Source organism: Accipiter gentilis, chromosome 26 (genome assembly GCF_929443795.1).
Source record: "Accipiter gentilis chromosome 26, bAccGen1.1, whole genome shotgun sequence".
Classification (NCBI taxonomy): Eukaryota; Metazoa; Chordata; class Aves; order Accipitriformes; family Accipitridae; genus Astur; species Astur gentilis.
The window spans coordinates 13,156,522-13,174,128 of NC_064905.1; the positions used below are offsets into that span (position 1 = coordinate 13,156,522).

The window sequence follows — 17,607 nt, forward strand, 5'->3', positions numbered from 1 at the left end:
ATCCCCAGTTGTCCTGTGAGGGGAGTCCCAGAGCCAGGGGGAAGGGGCAGAAGTCCCCCTGCCATGTCTGTGGGGTGGGGGCTCACCACAGCACCCTTCCCTTTTACCTTGTCCCCAACCCCAGAGAGGGCACCTGCAGGGCAGACAGAGGGCTGTGGGGAGGCCACTGGAGTGAGCAGGGCTCTGGGAGCCATGTGCGGCTTCTCCCTTCACCTGTGGCTTGGCTTGGGTGCTGCCCGGCGTGGGCCCTGTGGCCTCCCTTAGTGTGTGATGAGCTGCCAGGTCTCAGCCCTGAGGGGGATGGAGGGGCAAGGGACCTGGTGTGGGGCCCCAGGGAAGCAATGGGTGAGAAGAAGCCGGAGCAATGTACAAATCCCTTTATTTTATTAGTTTGTCAAAGACTAGTTCGAGCAGGATGGTCACAGCATGTCTGCGGGGCCCTGAGCCGCCTGCCGCCTCCCGGGGAGGGCCCTGGTAAGCAGCTGGGGGCTGTGGCGGAGGAAGCACGGGGAGGGGGGAGCACGGTGCGGCAAGGGATGGGCTGGGGTGAGGGCATGCCCCCGCGTCCCCCCATTGGGGTGCAAGCAGCGGTTCCTGGGACATGCCCGGGGTGCTTGCCCAGGGATCCCTTCCCAGGCCCGGGGGACGTGTGTCCAGTGTCAGGTGGGGGGCAGCCGGGCGCTCCCAGCCCAGGACTGGCCCGGCAGCCCTCCCCCCCTGCGCTGGCTTTATTGCAGGGGGCAAAGCGGGGGCCCCGGCAGCATGGCGGGGGGCTCTCGGCTCATTGCCGCGGGTGGCCCCGGGGACAGTGGGGACTCGGGGGTGGGAGCGTGAGCAGCGGACACGAGGACGCGTGGCGCGACGGGGCGCACCCTGGCACAGAGACACTAATGCGAGAACGGGGGCCAGCGGGGCCGAGACACGGACGAGCGAGCGGTGGGGATGACGGGGTCGGGGGACGAGGCAGGGGGGTCCCTGCCCCGCGCGTGCCTTTGTACACGGTTGGCGGAGCGCGGCGCCCGCTCCTCCCGGTGCTGAAGTATTGCAGTCTAACTGATATGGCTTTAACTATGGGGCCAGAGATGCGGGGAGGGGGGGGTCCCCTCCAACCCCCCGATGCTGGAGCACACTGGGCAGCCCCGGGGGACCCCCGTGCCCGGGGACCGGGGATGGGGGAGCTGCGGGCAGGGCGCCTGGCTTTGTGCTTTGGGCTTGGCCCAGGGCGGGACGGGGCAGGGGGATGGCAGTGCTGGGGACGAGGGCAGGCGAGTGGAGGCCTGCCGGGGTCCCCTGGGAGGGCAGGAGGGGCAGGGCAGGGGGCACAGGGAGCCACCCCGGGGGGGGCCGGTAGGGCCTGGGGTGCCCCCAGCCTGCCGCGAGGTTACATCAGTGCATTTGGTCCCGGTTCACCCTGTCCGGCCAGGGCCGCTCCCCTTTGGCACGGCGTGGTGGTGGGGCCCTGCCTGGACAGGACGGGGCGGGTTTTTGGTCTGGTCCGGGGAAAGGGCAGGAGGGGGTGCGGGGACCCCCCCCCCCGGGGCCAAGGGAACTGATGGAGGGGTTGGAGGGGAGAGGGCGCCCGTGCCCCAGCACCCCATGGCAGGGTTGGCGGTGCTGTTACTTCTTGAACATATCCTGCAGCGGGCCGGGCAGGTACTTGAGGACGGTGTCCAGGATGCTCTCCTCCTCCTCCTCCTCTTCGTCCCCGCAGCCCGCCGGGATCGCCTTCTTGGGGCGCGTCAGGCTGCCCTCACACGGCTGCTCCAGTGCCGCTTTCTCCTCTGCCTCCTTCTCCTCCTTCTTCTTCAGCCCGTACTGTGAGGACACAGGCCCTCAGCAGGGCAGGCAGCGGGCGCTGCCCGTGCTGTGCCCCGTGCCCATCACCACTGCCTTGGGCCACCCTCCTCCCTGGCTGTGCCGGCTACCTGTCCCAGCCCCTGCCCGGGTGCTGCGGGCAGGGGTGGGCGCAGGGGAGGCGTGTGCCCACCTTGTCGCGGATCTGCTGCCGGACTTTCTCCCGCTCGGCTTCCATGCGGGCGTGCTTGGCTTTCCGCTCTTCCTCCTGCTGGCGCAGGGCCTCCTGCCTCTCCTCCTCCTTTTTCTGCGCGTCAGGGTCCTTCTCCTCCTCACCCCCCAGCATCTTCCCCATGTCCTTGGTGGCCCCTGTGCAGCACAAGACCATCGGCCGGTCCTCAAGGGTGCCGCAGCCCGGCGTTGGCTGCCGAAGCCCCTGCAGAGGTGGGGAGGGCGCGGAGGGCCCCGGCAAGGACAACCTGGGATGTCCCCAGTGCCACCCATGCCAGAGCTGGCTGCAGACGGGCTCCGGAGGCTGTGGGGATGGGGAGTGCTGCGGGCTGGCTGCTCTGCCCTAGTTTGGCGTCAGCCGGGGGAGACGCCGGCAGCTCCTTCGGTGCTGGCACCCAGGGGACCCGCCGGGGAATCCCACTTAGCAGTGGGAGAGCTGGGATTCCCCAGCCAGGCGCTGCTGGCACAGGGAATGGGAGCCCTGGAGGGTTCCGGCAGCAGCTCCCCGCTGCTGGTGGCTCTCCCCGCAGCTCTGTCCCCCTGCCATGTGTCCCCCCCCCCCCCCACCGTGCACCCTGGGGTGCCAGGCTGGCATCACTCCCGGAGGGGGGACCCTGAGGGGGGACGGCACCCACTCACCGCCCAGCGCTTGCTTCATGACGAAGTCCATGGTGCCGGTGTGCGTGTGCGGCTAGGCCAGCGCCCAGCACTCATCCACTGCTGTCCGGGCTCACTGACCAGGGCCACCTGCATGGGCAGAGAGGGACATGGTCGGGGACGCCGTGCCCAGGGTCTCCACTGCCCAAGCGTGAGGGATGGGACGCTCCCTGGGGGCTGCAGTTTGCACCCTCTGCACCTCCAGCCCCGAACGCCTTCCAGGATGAGCAGAGGGAGCTTTGGGGGTCTGTGGGCAGAGGTTGGGCAGATCTGCCTGCTGGCAGCACCCGCGCCCCTCAGCCCCCTCCTCACAGGCCTGCTGGCCCCTTGGTGGAGGGACCAAAGCAGGGACCCCAGAGGGACTATGCACCTCAGCATTGCCCCCGGGAGGGGGGGGCAGCAGGAGCCCGGGAACCCTGGGGTGCTGCTGCCTGGGGTCCTGGTGAAATGGGGACACACCACGCCACCACCCACCGCATACCCCTGCTTTGGCGGGGGGACGACGACAGACCCTGCCCGGGGATGTCAGCGTGGCACAGCCAGACACGGGGTGCTGTGTGCACGAGCGTGTGTCTTACCGCAACGCATGTGCTCTGCAGAGGGATGGAGAAGAGGCTGTTGGCAGGTTGTGACAGTGTTTGGGGGCTGCAGGGGTTGCAGGCAGCAGCCTGTGACTGTGTGTGTGATCCCTGCGGGTGCTGGAGATGGGTGATGGCGTGCAGGGGCACTGCGTGTGCAGGATGGAGCGTGCGTGTGTATGCCGTGTTTCGTGTTTGCATGCGCTGGGTGCGTGTGAGCTGTACGCGCAGGCTGTGTTTGGTCAAGAGGTGTGTTTGCGGGTGGCTGCAGACTGTTTGCACGGGGGGGGGGGTGGGGGGGGTCGTGCACGTGCGTGTGTGTATAAGTTTGTGGGGCTGCGAGCTGCGTGTGCCCACACGGTGCGCAGGGCTGCAGCCTGTTTGCAAGCTTTGAGTGTGTGAGTTTGGGGGTTTGCAAGCTCTGTGGGTATGTGTGCAAGGGCTTGCGAACGGGGGTGGTGTGTGTGCGCAGAGGTTGGCAGGCTGTGTTTGTGTGCGCTGTGCGTGTGCTGCGTGTGTTTGCACACTGGGGGGGGGGGTTGGAGGTTGTGTTGGTGTGGGGAGGGGGCTGCGTGTGCAGGTCTGTGGGTTTGCGGGCTGTACGGGGTGGGGTGCGCACACAAATTTGCAGACTGTGCTCCGTGTGTGTACGTGTGGGGGTGTTGCAGGCTGTTTGCATGCTCTGTGTGCGTGGGGGGGGGGGGGACTGCAGGTGGGGGGGGTGTATGTGTGTGGGGCGTTGTGTGCTTGCGGGGTGGGGGTGCGTGTGCTTGTGCCCCCAGAGTGCCCTGTGTGCGGGGGGGCTGCAGGCTGCGCTCACAGCCTGGGTGTGCAGTTTGCAGAGTGTGTGTGTGTGTGTGTGTGTGTGTGTGTGTGCGTGCGCCCTGTGGGTGCCGCAGCCTCGTGGGTTCCCCCCATCCCGGCTCCCCAGGACCCCGCTGGGCTGAGGGGGGGGCTCCTGGGGAAGTTTGTTGCTCCCAGCCCCGGGCACCCTGCAGTACCGGGAGGGGGTAGGGGGGGGCCTCCAGGCGCTACTGTGCTGAGCCCCGGGGTCACAAGGGGGGCTCAGGGACACCGGGGACGTGGGGACACCGGGGGGCGCCGGCACACCGGGGCAGCAGGGAGGGTGCAGGGGACAGCGGGGGCCGTTGCGACACGGGGGGCACCGGAACACTGGGGCCACGTGGGGGGAGCGCAGCGACACCGGGGTACGTGGGAGACACCGGGGGGGGTGCAGTGACACGGGCGACGCGGGGGGACGTTAGCAGACGGGGGGGGGGGGACACCAGCAAGCACGGGGACAGCGGGGCCGCACGGGCTGCAGCGACGCAGGGAACACGGGGGGGCGCCGGGAGGGCGGGGGACAGCGGGGACACGGGACGTAGGGGACACCCGGCGTGCGGGGGACACCGGGACCACGGTGGGGAGGGGGGTGCGAACCCGAGAGACGCACCGCGGTGTGGGTTGGGGGGGGGGGAAAGCGCAGGCACACGGAAGACGCGCGGGGGGACACGGGACGGGGGGACACGCACCGGGGGGCGCAGGGGACATCGGGGACGCGGGGGGGGGGGGGGCAGGGACACGGGAAGGGCGGGAGCCGGGGGGGGGGGGGGGGGGGGGAGTCGCGCAGGGGACGCGGTGCCGCGGGGACCCGCCGCCCCCCCCCCCCCCCCCCTCCTCCTCCTCCTCCTCCCCCCGGTGGATGCGGCGCGGGGCCCCGCCCGCCGCCCGGTGCCGCCCGGTGCCGCAGCGGCGGCGCTGTCCCTTCAGCACCGGCGCGGCGCGGCACTCACCGGCTCCGCCGCCGCTCTCCGCTGCCGCCGCTCCGCCCTCCCGCCCCGCCCCGCCGCCGCGGCCCGGCCCCCCTCCCGCCCCCGGCGGCACGCGTGGGCCCGCCCGGGGCGACACCCCCCCCCCCCCCTCGCCCCACCACCGCGCGGGCCCGGCCCCCCACCGGGGGGGGGATGGGATGCGGAACCCACCCCACGGGGAAAAGCCGCACGACCCCCCGGGGAAACGTCCTGGTGCTCGCGGGGGTGGGGGGCCGGGGACTCCCCCCTCCCCCGGACCCCCCCCCACTGCGCTCCCGCAGCAGAGGGATGGCGGGGTGTGGGGGGGGGGAGCGCGTCCTGCGCGGGGTTAATGATTCACCTCCGTGGCAATTAATGGGCCAAACGAAGCATTAATCAGGCGGAGGCACCGGGGAGCTGCCCCCCCCGCCCCAATCCCGCCCCCCCCCACTCCCTCACCCAGCACCCCGAGCTGCAGCACCCCGTCCCCCTCCGCAGCGGTGCGGGACGGCTGCGGGAGTTGAATTAAAGTCCCTGAAAAATCACCTCGGCCCCAGCGCCAGCAGCTGCCGCTCGGAGGCCCCGGCTTTGGATTTTTTTGGTGCTGCTCCCCCCCCGGGGGGTCCCCAAGGAGGGTGGGGGGTGCTCAGGCAGGGGATGCTGGGAGGGGCTGCGCGGTGGCGTCGAGGCCACGATGTCCACAGAGCTCAGGACTCCCTTCAGCGCGGGGGTCCTGGGCGGAAAATGGGGGGCACCACCCTGCCCAGACCTGCTGCACCTGCCCCGAGGGAGATGGGCTCCTGTAGACCTCCTGCCTCCCCCCCCCCCCGCAGCTGCAGCCCTGGGCTCCCCCAGGTCTCCCATTCTCATCCCAGTGCATTGGCGAGGCGCTGGGGACGGGCGCGTGCCCCACCACCAGCCCTGCCACCCTGCAGAGGGGCAGTCGGCGCCTCCTAATTAATCCAGCCCTGGCTTATTAGAAACAAGACGAGCCCTTCGCAAATCAGATTAGTGGTGCTCTGAGCCAGGCTTTGGGGATAGCTGCTGTTTAATGGTGAGGCTCTGGAGGAGCAGCCCTTGCAGCCCTGCGGGGAATATCATGGCTACGGCCCAGAAAAGTGCTGGAGAGGGTCTGGGTGCGGGGTTGTTTCAGGACCCCCCCCCCCCTCTGCATGTGGGAGGCTGCGGGGAGCTGGGACAGGTTGCAGCTGCCCCCACAAGCCCGGTGGTGCGAGCTGCAGAGCTGCTGCTGGTGCTGCTGGGCACCGCCGGGGCTGCCGTGGGGAGGACGGGGGCGATGCAGGATGTTGGGCAGCAGTGGGCAGCCGTCCCGCAGCCTGGGGGGGGGGCAAAGCCAGCGTGTAAGTGCCAGCCCAGCACCTCCACCGGGACACGGCACTGACAGACCCGTGTGTGTGCACCCTCTGCCAGCTCCTGCCCTGACACACAGTCACTGCTGCGGCCAGGTCTCAGCACAGGGACAACACATCAAGGACACGGCCCTCTTGTTCACCACCCTCTCACCACTCCCCAAAACACCCCTTGGCGCACCTCATCTCTGCCGGCCCTGAGCCCTCAGCCTCCTTCCTCTGTGGCATCAACCAACAACTCCTTTTTCCACCTCCATGGAAAAAATGCCACCTGCCCTCATGCCCAGCCCCACTCAGCGGCTGGTGGGATGGGCACGTGGGAGGCAAGACAGGCCTGCACTTGGCCCGTCCGTCCATCCGTCCGTCCTGCGGCAGCCGTGCTCCGGGCGCTGACGTCAGCGCTCCCGGCAGCCGGGCGGTGGGCGGGCGGCACCGCTCCTATTGTATTAAAAATAATACAGCGGAGCACAAATTCATTACAGATAAGTGTGACAGTCAGGAGGAATTAACGAGCCCGTCTCTCAGCGCCTGACAAACGCCTCCTTTTGTTCCTGGGATGGGTCCTTGAGTCTTTCAATCTTTGGAGATGCCTTGGCGCATTAAGCGCATCCTCCCCCAGTAGCTCCCCGTGTGCCCGGAGACTGCTCCCAGTATGAGCTATGGCCAAGCTGGCAGGGCCATCCCTTGTGCCAGTGCCCAGCGCTAAGCTGGGCTTGCCCTCCTTGGGGCTTGGTGGCCTGGAGTGCTGTCCCCAAGCGTGGGACCCCACGCGGGGTGCGGGGTGGCCAGTGGGAGGTGGGCAAAGCAGCCCCCATCCCTGCTGCCACGGGAAGCACGAGGCTCACATGAGCTGTGGCCAACCGCCCCGGCACTCCAGCTGCCGGTGCCGGCAGCACAACCTTAGCCGACAGGCTGGCAGGCACCCAGCTCTGCCCTGCCGGCTGGGCTCCCACGGGAAGGACAGCCAGGGGCTTGTCACCAGCCCTGGGCATCGCCTCCGTCCTCCTGCCCCGTACCCCCCTGCAGACACCCCTGCTCCTGGGATGGGCATGGACCCAGGGGACACCCCCCCCCCCCGCAGTCCCAGAGCCAAGCTGGCTCTGGCAGGTGTTTGGAGGATGCTCCTGGTGTTGGGAAGTTGCTTGCGCCCGGCACGGGCACTCCTTAGGCACAGCTGTTCCCTGGCATCGTCCTGGGCAGTGTCACCTGCCGGGTGGCTGCCTGGAGCTGCCGGGGGAGGCGGGAAGGGAAGGGACGGGGAGGGATGGGAGGGATGTGGGGGGGCAGCGCCATGGCCAGATGGAGAAGGAAGCTCTCAGCACTGCCAAGTCCTGCAAGTTGCCTCCGTGCCGGCTCGCGGGGGCAGCGCGGCAGGGACGAAGATGGTGCAAGTGCCAGGGCCCTGGCAGCGCCTCGCTCCCCCTCCAGCGCCCAAGGAAAGGGCACGGGGCTGACTGCCGCATCACCCACTGCATCCGCCGCCAGCAACGACCCGAGTGGCACCCGTCCGCCTCGCTGCCAGCATCATTCCCAGGCCCTGCAGCCACACGGGGACCCTGCAAGGTCACAGCCTCTGGGGGACCTTGCAAAGCTCTTAGGCAGAGGGAAGCGGGTGCCTGAGTACCTGCACCCACCCCTGCGACACCGCCAGCCCACCCTGCTGCCACCCATTAGTACAGGACAGTTATTTTACTTAACCCCCCTCCCTGCCCCATCTTTGCAGAAAATAATTATTGGTCCTTCTCATCACACCAAGGGATTAAAAGTGGTTAACTCCATTTCCAAAGGCTTTGTTATGTTGGTTTTCCCTCGGCTGCTGCACAAGGCGATTTCCACAGTGCCACTTAGGCAGCTTTTATCAGGTTGTCTTCTGGAGGTAATTGGGTTTTTCAGGAGCCTGTTTAAAATTCGTAACCCAGCCTCTTAAACAAAACAAAAACAGCAGCGGGGAGAAGGGGAAGAGGGAGCACAAAACACGCAGCAGCTGCAGCCTCTGAAGAGCAGCCCTGGCCCCTGGGGGCTGGCATCCAGCGGGGACAGGGATGGGGACAGGCACCGGCGCGCTGTATCATAAGGCTGGAGCCAGACCCTCCAGTGCAGCGGCTGAGCACAGACTGCAGGGACAGCTGCTGCCAACCCTGCTGTCCCTCCCGCCGGTGACACCGCATGAGGCGAGGGGGACCCAGGGTCACTCTGTTACGCCATGCTCAGGGCGAGCGTGTGGTGCTCAGAGCCACGCACGTCCAGCCCCTGGGGACGATGGGGCCGCCGCTCTGCCCCTGCAGCAAGTCACAGCACCCCTGGCACACGTGGGTGCCCCCCCCGGCACCCACTCCCCTGTTATCCCCCACACGCCAGGCATGGGGTGTGAACATGGGTCTCACCGTGGGGCCGACGTGGGAGCACGCCACAAGCCCTGGGGTGGCGGGGAGGGAGGTGGGCTTCTGCTGTGGCTTGACCCTGCCTCTGCTGTGGTGCTCTGCCTGACCGTGGGAGCAGCACCACGGTGGTGGGGGGCCGGGGGTGGCAGGGGCCCCTGAGCTCACCAGTGAGGGACAGAGACAACAGGCCAAATCCACCCTTGGAGCCACCCTCACAGGACAACTTCTGCTGCTCCCGTGCCCTGAGGGTCTCCCCAGCTCCAGGCTTTGCTGGCTGGACAAGGGATGCCCCTGCCCGCTGCCCTCCCCATGCCCTGCCCTGCCCGGACCACAAAGCACCCCTGCAGCCAGAGGGGCTCCAGGCTGACGTTGCAGCTTTTCCTGCTCTCTTGCATCACTATCACGAGTCCGTCTGCATTAATACCACGGCCCTGTCGGCATCAGTATTGCAGACCCATCTGCATCGGTACCACAGCGCTGTCGGCATTGCTCCCGCAGACCCATCTGCCCCCTCCTGCCAGGCTCCTGCCTGTGGGGTGGGGGGGGTTACGCTGGGCACCCCCAGGCCATCCCTGCCCAGCTCTGTGCCGCGGGGTGCAGCGTGGGCTGGGGAGTGGGTGGCAGGGAGCTGCTGCGGCAGATGGTCGGCGGGGCCGGATCACGGCACCGCGCGCAATGAGGGACGTGTGTGTGTGTCCCGGGGGGGGCCGTCTGCAGGAGCTGCTTGTGAACTGGTGCCTGCGGGGCCCCAGCACGCACCTGCTCGTCCCGGGCACGGCAGCCAGCGTGCGAGCCGGGGTGGCTGCGGCTGAAGAAGGGATGGGGCGAGGAGGGGACCGAGCCCACGGCTTCCAGCTGTTTCCAGCATGGCAGTGTCCCAGGAGGATGCCAGAGGGAAGGGTGCTCCCAGTGCTGCTCAGCCCTCCAGAGCTCCCCCAAAAGACCATCTATGCCTACATCTGTGGGAGAAAGAGTGACGGAGGGGCTGAATCTCCCAGCGAGGGTGCCCAAAGGGACAGCGACCCGCTCTAGGCTCCAGCTAAGAAGCATCCAGCGTGGCTGGGATGTCAGCCGCTGAGTGACCGAGTGCCTTGGCTTTGCCACCGCTGCTCTGTGCCTTGCAACGGGGAGCTCTGCTCACCCAGCCCCAGCCTCAGGGCCACCCCGAGCCCCGAGATGTCCATGTCCCACGAGCACCGGGAGATGCTGGGATGGACCCCGCTGGTCGAGTGCTGCAGTGGTGACTCCTCGTCCCCATGGCTCCCGGCGTGCGTCCGGTGCCTCTGTGCCATGCATTATTAAACAGAGGCACTGCAGCCCCTCACTGTTTATCCTGGTGTGGCTGTGCGGGGAGCGGGTTGTGGGAGCCGTGGTGGCTCGCTGCAGTCTCAGCCGGAAGATTTAGGCTTGCTGTAGGTCTGGCTGATTCCCCAAACAGGTTTATGACCCCTGGGGTTACTCACCCGGCCGCTTCCCACCTCCCCACCCTATGAAGGATGGATCCGACCTCCCTATAAAAAAGCCACAGTGCATTCAACCTCAGTGCTATCACCGACACTGCTTTCTGCTGCCCACACAGCAGGTACTTACAGTGTTTACATCCCAATCGCTGTATATAAAGGCACACTTGCGCTGAGTCCACCCCATCAATATTTATGGCAGGCACGCACACCCGCACAGCTCTGCAGGGGCCGGTGTGGAGCGGAGCTGGGAACAGCACACCAGGCATTGCTTGGGGAGCAGACAAAAGCCCCCCTGATCCCCTGCGCTGCCTTCCCATCCCTCCCCATCGCCCCAGCCATCGCCTTTGGGGAAGAAGCCAGCCTGTGCACGTACTGATTTCCATCCCTGTTGCCCTGGCAGGGACATGCAGGGCTTGTGCAGGCACCGGTGACAGAGGTGGTCGGAACTGTGTGGGGAATGGATGCCCGAGGGTCCCCTCCTGGCTCCGTGTCAGGATGGGATTGCACACCTGCTCCTCGCGGAAAGCCTTGGAGGAGTTATACCCACCCTCACTTCACCGGTGGGGAAAAGGCATGAAGGACAAGGGCACGATTAGCTCAAGACTGGGCACCCAGATCACAGCAGAGCAGCGGCAGCCCCTGCCCCTCCTTCCTCCAGCCAAATCACTATGAAAAATGAGACCCTGGGCACTGCTCCCCTGGGGTTCAGCCTCGTGCCGATACAGGTGTTGGTTTTGCAAAGATCTTGCAAGCTCTTTGGGGTTCCCGAGACAAGGGCAGAGAGCCTGGGGTGCGGTAACCACCCCCTGCACCGCCGAGGCTGGGAGCGGGAGGAAGAGAGGATCGGGGATGCCGTCATGGCTGGTCCTGCTCTACCCAAACTCTCAGCCTAGTTCTGGGAGAGCATCTGCCTTCCTGGGGGAGAAGGGCCCATTGCAACCCATGAAAGGGAAGGTTTGGGAGCCAAAATGCCCCGTGCCCTGGGCAACAGAGCCGGCCAAGGGCCACAACGCCGGGGACACCCTGTCCTCCGATGGCAGCAGATGGCTGCGTGGTGGGGGGCTCTGTGGCAGCATGGGGGGGGACATCTGGGTGTCTGGGCTCCAGCCAAGCTGCAGCTCGGTGGGAGCGGGATGAGCCTGCGCTGCCCTGGCTCGGAGTGTGGGGAGGGGCGAGACCCCCGCACTGGGGGACAGCTGGGATGAGGGGGGGGGGCTTACTGCCCAAACCAGCTCAGACCTCCCTCAGCCTGCCTGCGCTCGGGGTTTCCGCTGCAGCGTGACGCCGGACGGGTACGGCGCTGCTCCAAGAGCTGCTGGGGCTCTGGCCAGAAAATTCATTCTTGGCTGCTTTCAGTGGGGTTTGGCTCGTACCTTTCCCATCTGGGGGCTTTCAAAAGCAAAAAAAAAAAAAAAAAAAAAAAAAGAAAAAAGGAAAGAAAAAAAACCCTGGCCCTGTGCCAGCTCCACAGTCACCGTCACCTGCCATGGTCCCCAGGCAGCACCGCGCCCAGCATCTGCCCCAAAGCCCGTGCTGTTCCCCATTCCCATGGCCTCAGCCTGGTCCTGAGCTGGTCCAGATGCCTCTTGCCCTGCACCAGGGTCCAACCAGGATGCCCATGATGGACCCCCCCCCCCCCATCCTGGGGGGCCCGACTGGCTCCACTGAGGCAGCCCCAAGTGGTATCTCTGTACCCCCCCCATCCATCCCATGGCTGCACTGTGCCCCCCGTACCGTGGGGAGGGAGCTGGCCCCCCAGGATCCATGGTGTGCAGGGGCAGCACTGCCTACCTTGGTGCGTGGAGCGCCAGGCGTCTGCAGGCTTCGGCACCTAACGCAGGGGGACGAGGACCTCGCGGGGGCAGCTGGGCATCGCAGGGAGAGCGGGACCTGCAGGAGATACCAACAGCAAGAGGATCAGCTCCATGGTGGGGCCCCAGGACTGGATGGGGTGGACAAAGCGGAATCACTTGATGCGTGATGGACAGAGCACACCACAGCCTGCTGCCTTCTCTGCCCACCCACGGGGCCCAGGGTGGGTCTGTTCACCCAACCCCCCCTGTCCTGACCTTCAAGGACAGGAGCAACCTGCTGCCAAGAGCCACCATCTCCCCGCAGGTGGGAGTCCAGTGGGGCACACAGAGGGTGACAGACTGCAGGAGGTGGCAGCCCATCGGGGTCTTTGGTCCTCTCCTGGACCAGGGACACCACCTCTGCTGCTGGTGCAGGGCTCCTGGCCATCTCTGCAGACACCCGGCAGTTTGGATGCTTTCATTAAATATTTAGAGGGCTCTCAACTCTTTGAGGGTTTTAAAATTTCACATTAACTCTGCCCTCCTCAGCTTGCAAATGATGAATTTCTTCTTTGGAGAACATAATGGCAAGTTAAAACAAGCCACCAAACAAAAGCCCCTGCTAAGACTTTGCAATTTGAGAAAGCCTGGCCCTGCTCTGGGTTCCCCACTTCTGCCCGACGTCAGGAAGCTTCTGCCCTGGGGATCTTGTCCCTTCCCCGAATGTCCTTGAAATCCTGCCATGATGCTTGGGGAGATGCAGGGGGTGCTCCTGGGGATGCTGGCCTGGGCAGGGGCTGTGCAGAGATCCAGGTACCAGGGTGCTGGGTGCCACACTGGAGTGGTCCATCCCCACGGTGTGGCTGGTGCCACCGCGATGGGTGCCACGAGTGTGATTTGTGCTCTGCGACTCAGGAGCAGGTGTCTGGGGAAGTTACAAATTGATCCTGACTTCGAGCAAAGGCTTTTCCTCCACCCTGGGGAAGGAGGGAGGCTTTGGCAAATTGGAGATAAATATATGACCCAGGGGAGCTGGGGGAAACACAGGCAAACAGCGACGCTGGAGGAGCAGGGGCTGGGATGGATGGAGCCTGCATTTTTAAAAGCTTTACAGAGCAGGGATGCCTCATCCCAGCCCTGGGGGCAGGAAACACTGCCAGCCTCTGGGCACTGTGCTGGGTTTGGGGAGGGTGCAAGCTCACCCCAGGGACCCTGAGCTCTGGGGGCTGCAGGGAAGGGGCAGAGGGTTCCCAGGGGGAACCCTGAGGAGACCCCAGAACGGCGTCTGCTTCCCTGGGAAATGCAGAGCTAAAAGCTCAGCCTGGAAAGGGCTCAGCAGCAGCGTGAAGGTGACCTTTGCTGGGGACAACCGCTGCCTCCTTCGGGATGTGAGAAGGTTCGGGAGCGGGGTAAGACAGGCTGCAGAGTGCTGCAGGGACGTGTGCCTGGGGGTGGCTGGTTTCCAGACAGCTCAGTGCCGAGGAGACAAGCTGGGCTGGGACAGGATCGGTCTCCTGCTTTGCTGGCCATGGCCTGGGGTCCAAATCAGCTGTTCTTTGCTGAAACCCCAGAGGGTGGGAAGAGCAGGGACCTCCTGCCCAGGTACCCGAGAGGATGCAGAGGATCCTGGGGGATGCTGCTCCAATCCCTGCAGGGTATTTTTTTTCTGGGCCAGACCAAATTGTTTTTTTCCTGCCTTTGCAACGGGCAGAGCCTGCCAGTACCACAAAGATGCATCTCACCTGGACAGCTGCACTAGCTCAGTCTGTCTGTCTGTCCAGGCAACCAGACACCAACCGCAGCCAAAAGCGGAGGATAAGGCAGAGCAGAACAGGGTGATGGTGCCAGGACGCCCCCAGCTCTGCAGACTGCGGTGCCCCCAGGCACCGGCAGGGATGCTTTTATCCAGCTGAGGTCTGGACACAAGACACAGTATCCAGAGAAAACTTAATGCTCGAGATGAGACCATTAGCGAGTCCACAGCTCTCCTGCTTTGGCCACTCTGGCTCTCGGAACCCTGCTTTTATAGCTGAGCTTGTCCAAATGTCTGCAGAGGAGGGTGGGCTGGGGAAGGGGAGCAGTGGGGTGCGCAGGCTGGGAAGCTCTGGGCCACATCTCAGAGTGCTTCTCCTGCCTAAGGAAGATGCTCTCATGGCCTGCCGTGGGGCTGGCATCAGCTTTGTGTCCGGGCACTGGGGTGAGAAGGAAGGCTCAGAGCGACGATGCTTGGGGAAAATATCTGCAAACTGGACGAAGTGCCAGCAGTGTGCCATCCTGGCTCTCACACAGGGTTGCAAAGGGCTCAGGGTGCCATGCCGCACTGAGCAGCCCCCAGAGGCATTTCCCAGCTGGGGTCCTGTACCTAAGCCAACCTGCCTTGCCTTCAAAAAGCAGACTCTCAGCCTCAAAAATCTCAACACCTCTTGCAGACTTCACTTGCCATGGGCTGGGGCAGGTCTGGGTCACACCATGATGGAGCTCTGGGATTTGGCCGAGATGAGCGATGTTTCTGAACCTCTGGTGAGTGTAACAGCAGGAGCTGGTGGCACCAGCTAGGGAGGGATGGACCTGCTGGCCTGGCTGCTTACAGGAGGAGCAGGCACCTGTGGTGCAGAACGGCACACAGGAAAAGGTGACTGGCTCCTGGTGAGGCACCGGGCAACCTAGTGAGACACCAGAGCCTGGAGGCACAGCCTCGAGAGCCCATGGCTGGACAAGGCAGACAGTCCAGGTCTCTGCAGCCAGGAAGGCTCCGTGGAGCTGGGAAAGGCGGAGGGGAAAGCTCCTGGGACTAGTGAGCAGAGAGTGCTCACGCGAGAGCAGCCCGCAGGAGCGCAGCTTGTTTACCCTGGCTGAGCAGGCCTGATTGCTCTCTATAAATACACCCGGCAAGTAAACACCGGGGAGGGAGAAGGATCGTTTAAACTCGAGGATGATGCTGGCATAAGAACAAATGGGAAGGTCTGCCCAGGAACACGCGGAGGCTGTGGGTGAGAGCAGAGATCCTCTGGCTGCTGGGAAGGTCCTGCTCTGAGCAGGGGGGTCCGGCCCTGGCTGTTCAGGCAGCGTGTGGTGCCCAAGGGCTTGGGCTCGGCGCCGGTGGGAGGGGTGGCAGCCTGGGCTGCAGTGACCGTGCCCACCTGCCAGACCTCTTGATCTCTGGGCCATGGGGCCGCATTGGTGCCCAGTGGTGGGGACGGAGCTGTGCCATGCTGCCAGCAGTCACCATCTCGTCCCCGGAGGGTTTCTCCGCAGTACCAGATCTTTGCTGGGACCTCTCAGCTCCGGTGCTTAAACCGTGCTGGGCAACTCAACGTGGCTCTCCTCGGCTCCCGACACGGCTCCTGACAAGCAGCACTGGGCCTGGCGGGCTGCGCCTGGCAGCAGCCTCTGCAGAAACCCGGGGAAGAGCCAAGGTGCGAATCGGAATCATCCTCCAGTGCTGCGAGGTGTTAATAGTTCTGCCTGGTTGGGGTCATTTCAATACTAATGTTATCACGTGAGGCAATCGAAGAAACAAACACTCAGCCCACAGCCAAGGGAGGCTTTTGAGACATTTTTCTGTGCTGGTTTGTGTCAGCTGAGCTGTCTCCAGTTTCCCCAGGATGCTGAGGGTTGGACACCCGGAGCAGTGCTGCCCAGCAGTGCTGCCAGCCGGGGGCTGAGCTCCCTGTTTCTCCTGGCTATGCCGGAGCCTGTCCTGGCAACCCTCGGGGTCCTGCGGCCTTGGGAGGATGAAGGCAGGGAGGACACCTCTCTGCACCCTGATCCCGGCCCATCCTTCCTCATCCTTTATTTGCCAAACCCAGCACCTCAGCTTGACTCGAATCGCTCCGGCTCCTTCACCAACCTCAGCCAGCGGCTGCCACCTCCTGCAGAGCCTGGCTAGGTGCATGGAGAAGCCCTGAGCCGTCAGCCCCGTCCTGAGCGAAGGTGCCAGCCCTGCTTTGCTGCTCTGACTCACGGCACTGCCTGCCTCGGGCAGCGGCTGCCCGGTCACGCTCGTGCCATGCGGGTGGCAGTGCCGCTGCGTGCTGCCAGGCCTGGATCTCGGCAGCCACCTGGCCCGTGTGCTGCAGCCACGGCACTGGGGGCACGGCGGGGAGAGGGGCTGGAGCGTGGGGCATGGGAGGAATCTCGTAGGGACAGTGCACAGGGGAGAGGGTTTGGAGCCCGGGGGACCGGGGATTGTGCAGCTGGGATGCTCCACGAGTGGTTGGACTTAGCCGTGGAGAGCAGGATGGAGGAGGGAGCCGGTGGTGGGGAGGCGTGGGAAGACCCCGGTGGGTACCAGGAGCTCCCCACAGCAGAAGGCTGCGTCGAGCCTCCCCGGGTGCAGGCAGGGGGCGGTGGGGGGAGCAGGTCGCCTCCTCTCCCTGCCCACGGCCCCGCTCTGCAGAGCCCCCCCCCCCCCCCGCAGGGCATGGCCAGGCACGGAGGGGCTGGAAGGGTGGGGGGGGGGGGGGGATGCAAAGCATAGTCCGGGGGTGACAGCCCTTCTCCTGCCGTCCCCTCCACATCGGCGTGTGTCTCCCCCCCCCCCTCCCCAGCCCTGCAGTCCGGGGGCGCGCCGCTCAGCCCCTGCGTCTTGCACCCGCATCCCGCATCCTTCCCCGCATCCCGCACCGCTCTGCCGCATCCCGCAGCCCCGCGGCCGCCGCCCCGTTACATAAGCCGGCGGCCCCGGGAGGTTCGGCGGGCCGGTTCCCGTGCCCGTGCCCGGCCCTCACCCCCTCCCTCCCCGGGCTCTGCGGCACGGCGGGCCCGCCCCCGGTTCCCGGTGCCCCCGGCCCGGCCCGGCCCGGCCCCGCACCCACCTGGCTGGGCTCGGCGCGGCTCCGGTCCGCCCCGTCCGCCCCCGGCGCAGGGAAGGAGCCGCCGCCGGAAGGGAGGCGGGAGCCGTAGCGGTACGGGGAGGAGGGGGGGTGGGGGGGGCTCCCGGTACTGGCTCCCCCTCCCGCCGCACGGCCTCCCGGGCGGGGCCGGCTCCGTGCCCGCCTCCGGCCCGCCCCGCGCCCCCGGCGGCAGCCCCCCGGCCCCGGCCTTCCGTCCCCGCAGCCGGCAATTCCCCTCCGGTACCCTGCCGTTGCCCCCGCTGCCCGGCAGGTCCCCTCGGTTCCCGGTAATTGCCCCCCCCCCCCGGTACCTAGCTGCCCCGCTCGGTGCCCCGCAGTTGTGTCCCCCCCCCCCCCCCCCGCTATCCAGCCATCCCTCCTCTACCCGGCTATGCCCCCCAGCATCCAGCAATTGCCCCCCAGTACACGGGCAGCCCTCCCAGTACCTGGCTACGTCCCCAGCAGCTGCACCTCCAGTGCCCCGAAGAGCCACCCCTCAGTATCTGGCCCTGCTTCCCAGTACCCCCCATTTCTTCGCCACCCCCGTTTCCCAGCAATTCCCCCCAGCACTTACCCATCCCTCCTGACCCCCTACCTGCCAGTACCCCCCATTTCTTCGCCACCCCAGTTTCCCCAGTACCCAGCAATTCCCCCCAGCACCTGCCCATCCCTCCTGACCCCCTGCCTGCCAGTCCCCCCTATCCAGCAATTCTCT

General features: G+C 66.0%; 1 protein-coding gene across 2 annotated transcripts; it reads right to left on the reverse strand.

Moving 5' to 3' along the window:
* Nucleotides 1–1,617: 1,617 nt before the first annotated feature.
* On the reverse strand, nucleotides 1,618–17,005 carry CPLX2 (complexin 2). 2 transcript variants are annotated; one of them, XM_049829595.1, is made up of 5 exons: nucleotides 16,875–17,005; nucleotides 12,056–12,154; nucleotides 2,665–2,772; nucleotides 1,988–2,163; nucleotides 1,618–1,815 (listed from the first exon to the last, which is right to left on the reverse strand). In XM_049829595.1, exons 3-5 carry the CDS (start codon nucleotides 2,693–2,695, stop codon nucleotides 1,618–1,620), a joined length of 405 nt encoding a protein of 134 aa, XP_049685552.1. In that variant the 5' UTR covers nucleotides 2,696–2,772; nucleotides 12,056–12,154; nucleotides 16,875–17,005. The 2 variants fall into 2 exon arrangements, with proteins under 2 accessions (XP_049685552.1, XP_049685553.1); XM_049829596.1 differs by lacking the exons at nucleotides 12,056–12,154; nucleotides 16,875–17,005 and adding an exon at nucleotides 5,054–5,130.
* Nucleotides 17,006–17,607: the final 602 nt, after the last annotated feature.

What these genes read in the sequence shown, in the direction of transcription:
- CPLX2 (XM_049829595.1), bottom strand. Translation starts at nt 2,695, where the DNA reads ATGGACTTCGTCATGAAGCAAGCGCTGGGCG. An exon ending in CATGAAGCAAGCGCTGGGCG is followed by an intron (nt 2,164 to 2,664) that starts GTGAGTGGGTGC and finishes TGTGCTGCACAG; the next exon opens with GGGCCACCAAGGACATGGGG. An exon ending in GGCAGCAGATCCGCGACAAG is followed by an intron (nt 1,816 to 1,987) that starts GTGGGCACACGC and finishes GTGTCCTCACAG; the next exon opens with TACGGGCTGAAGAAGAAGGA.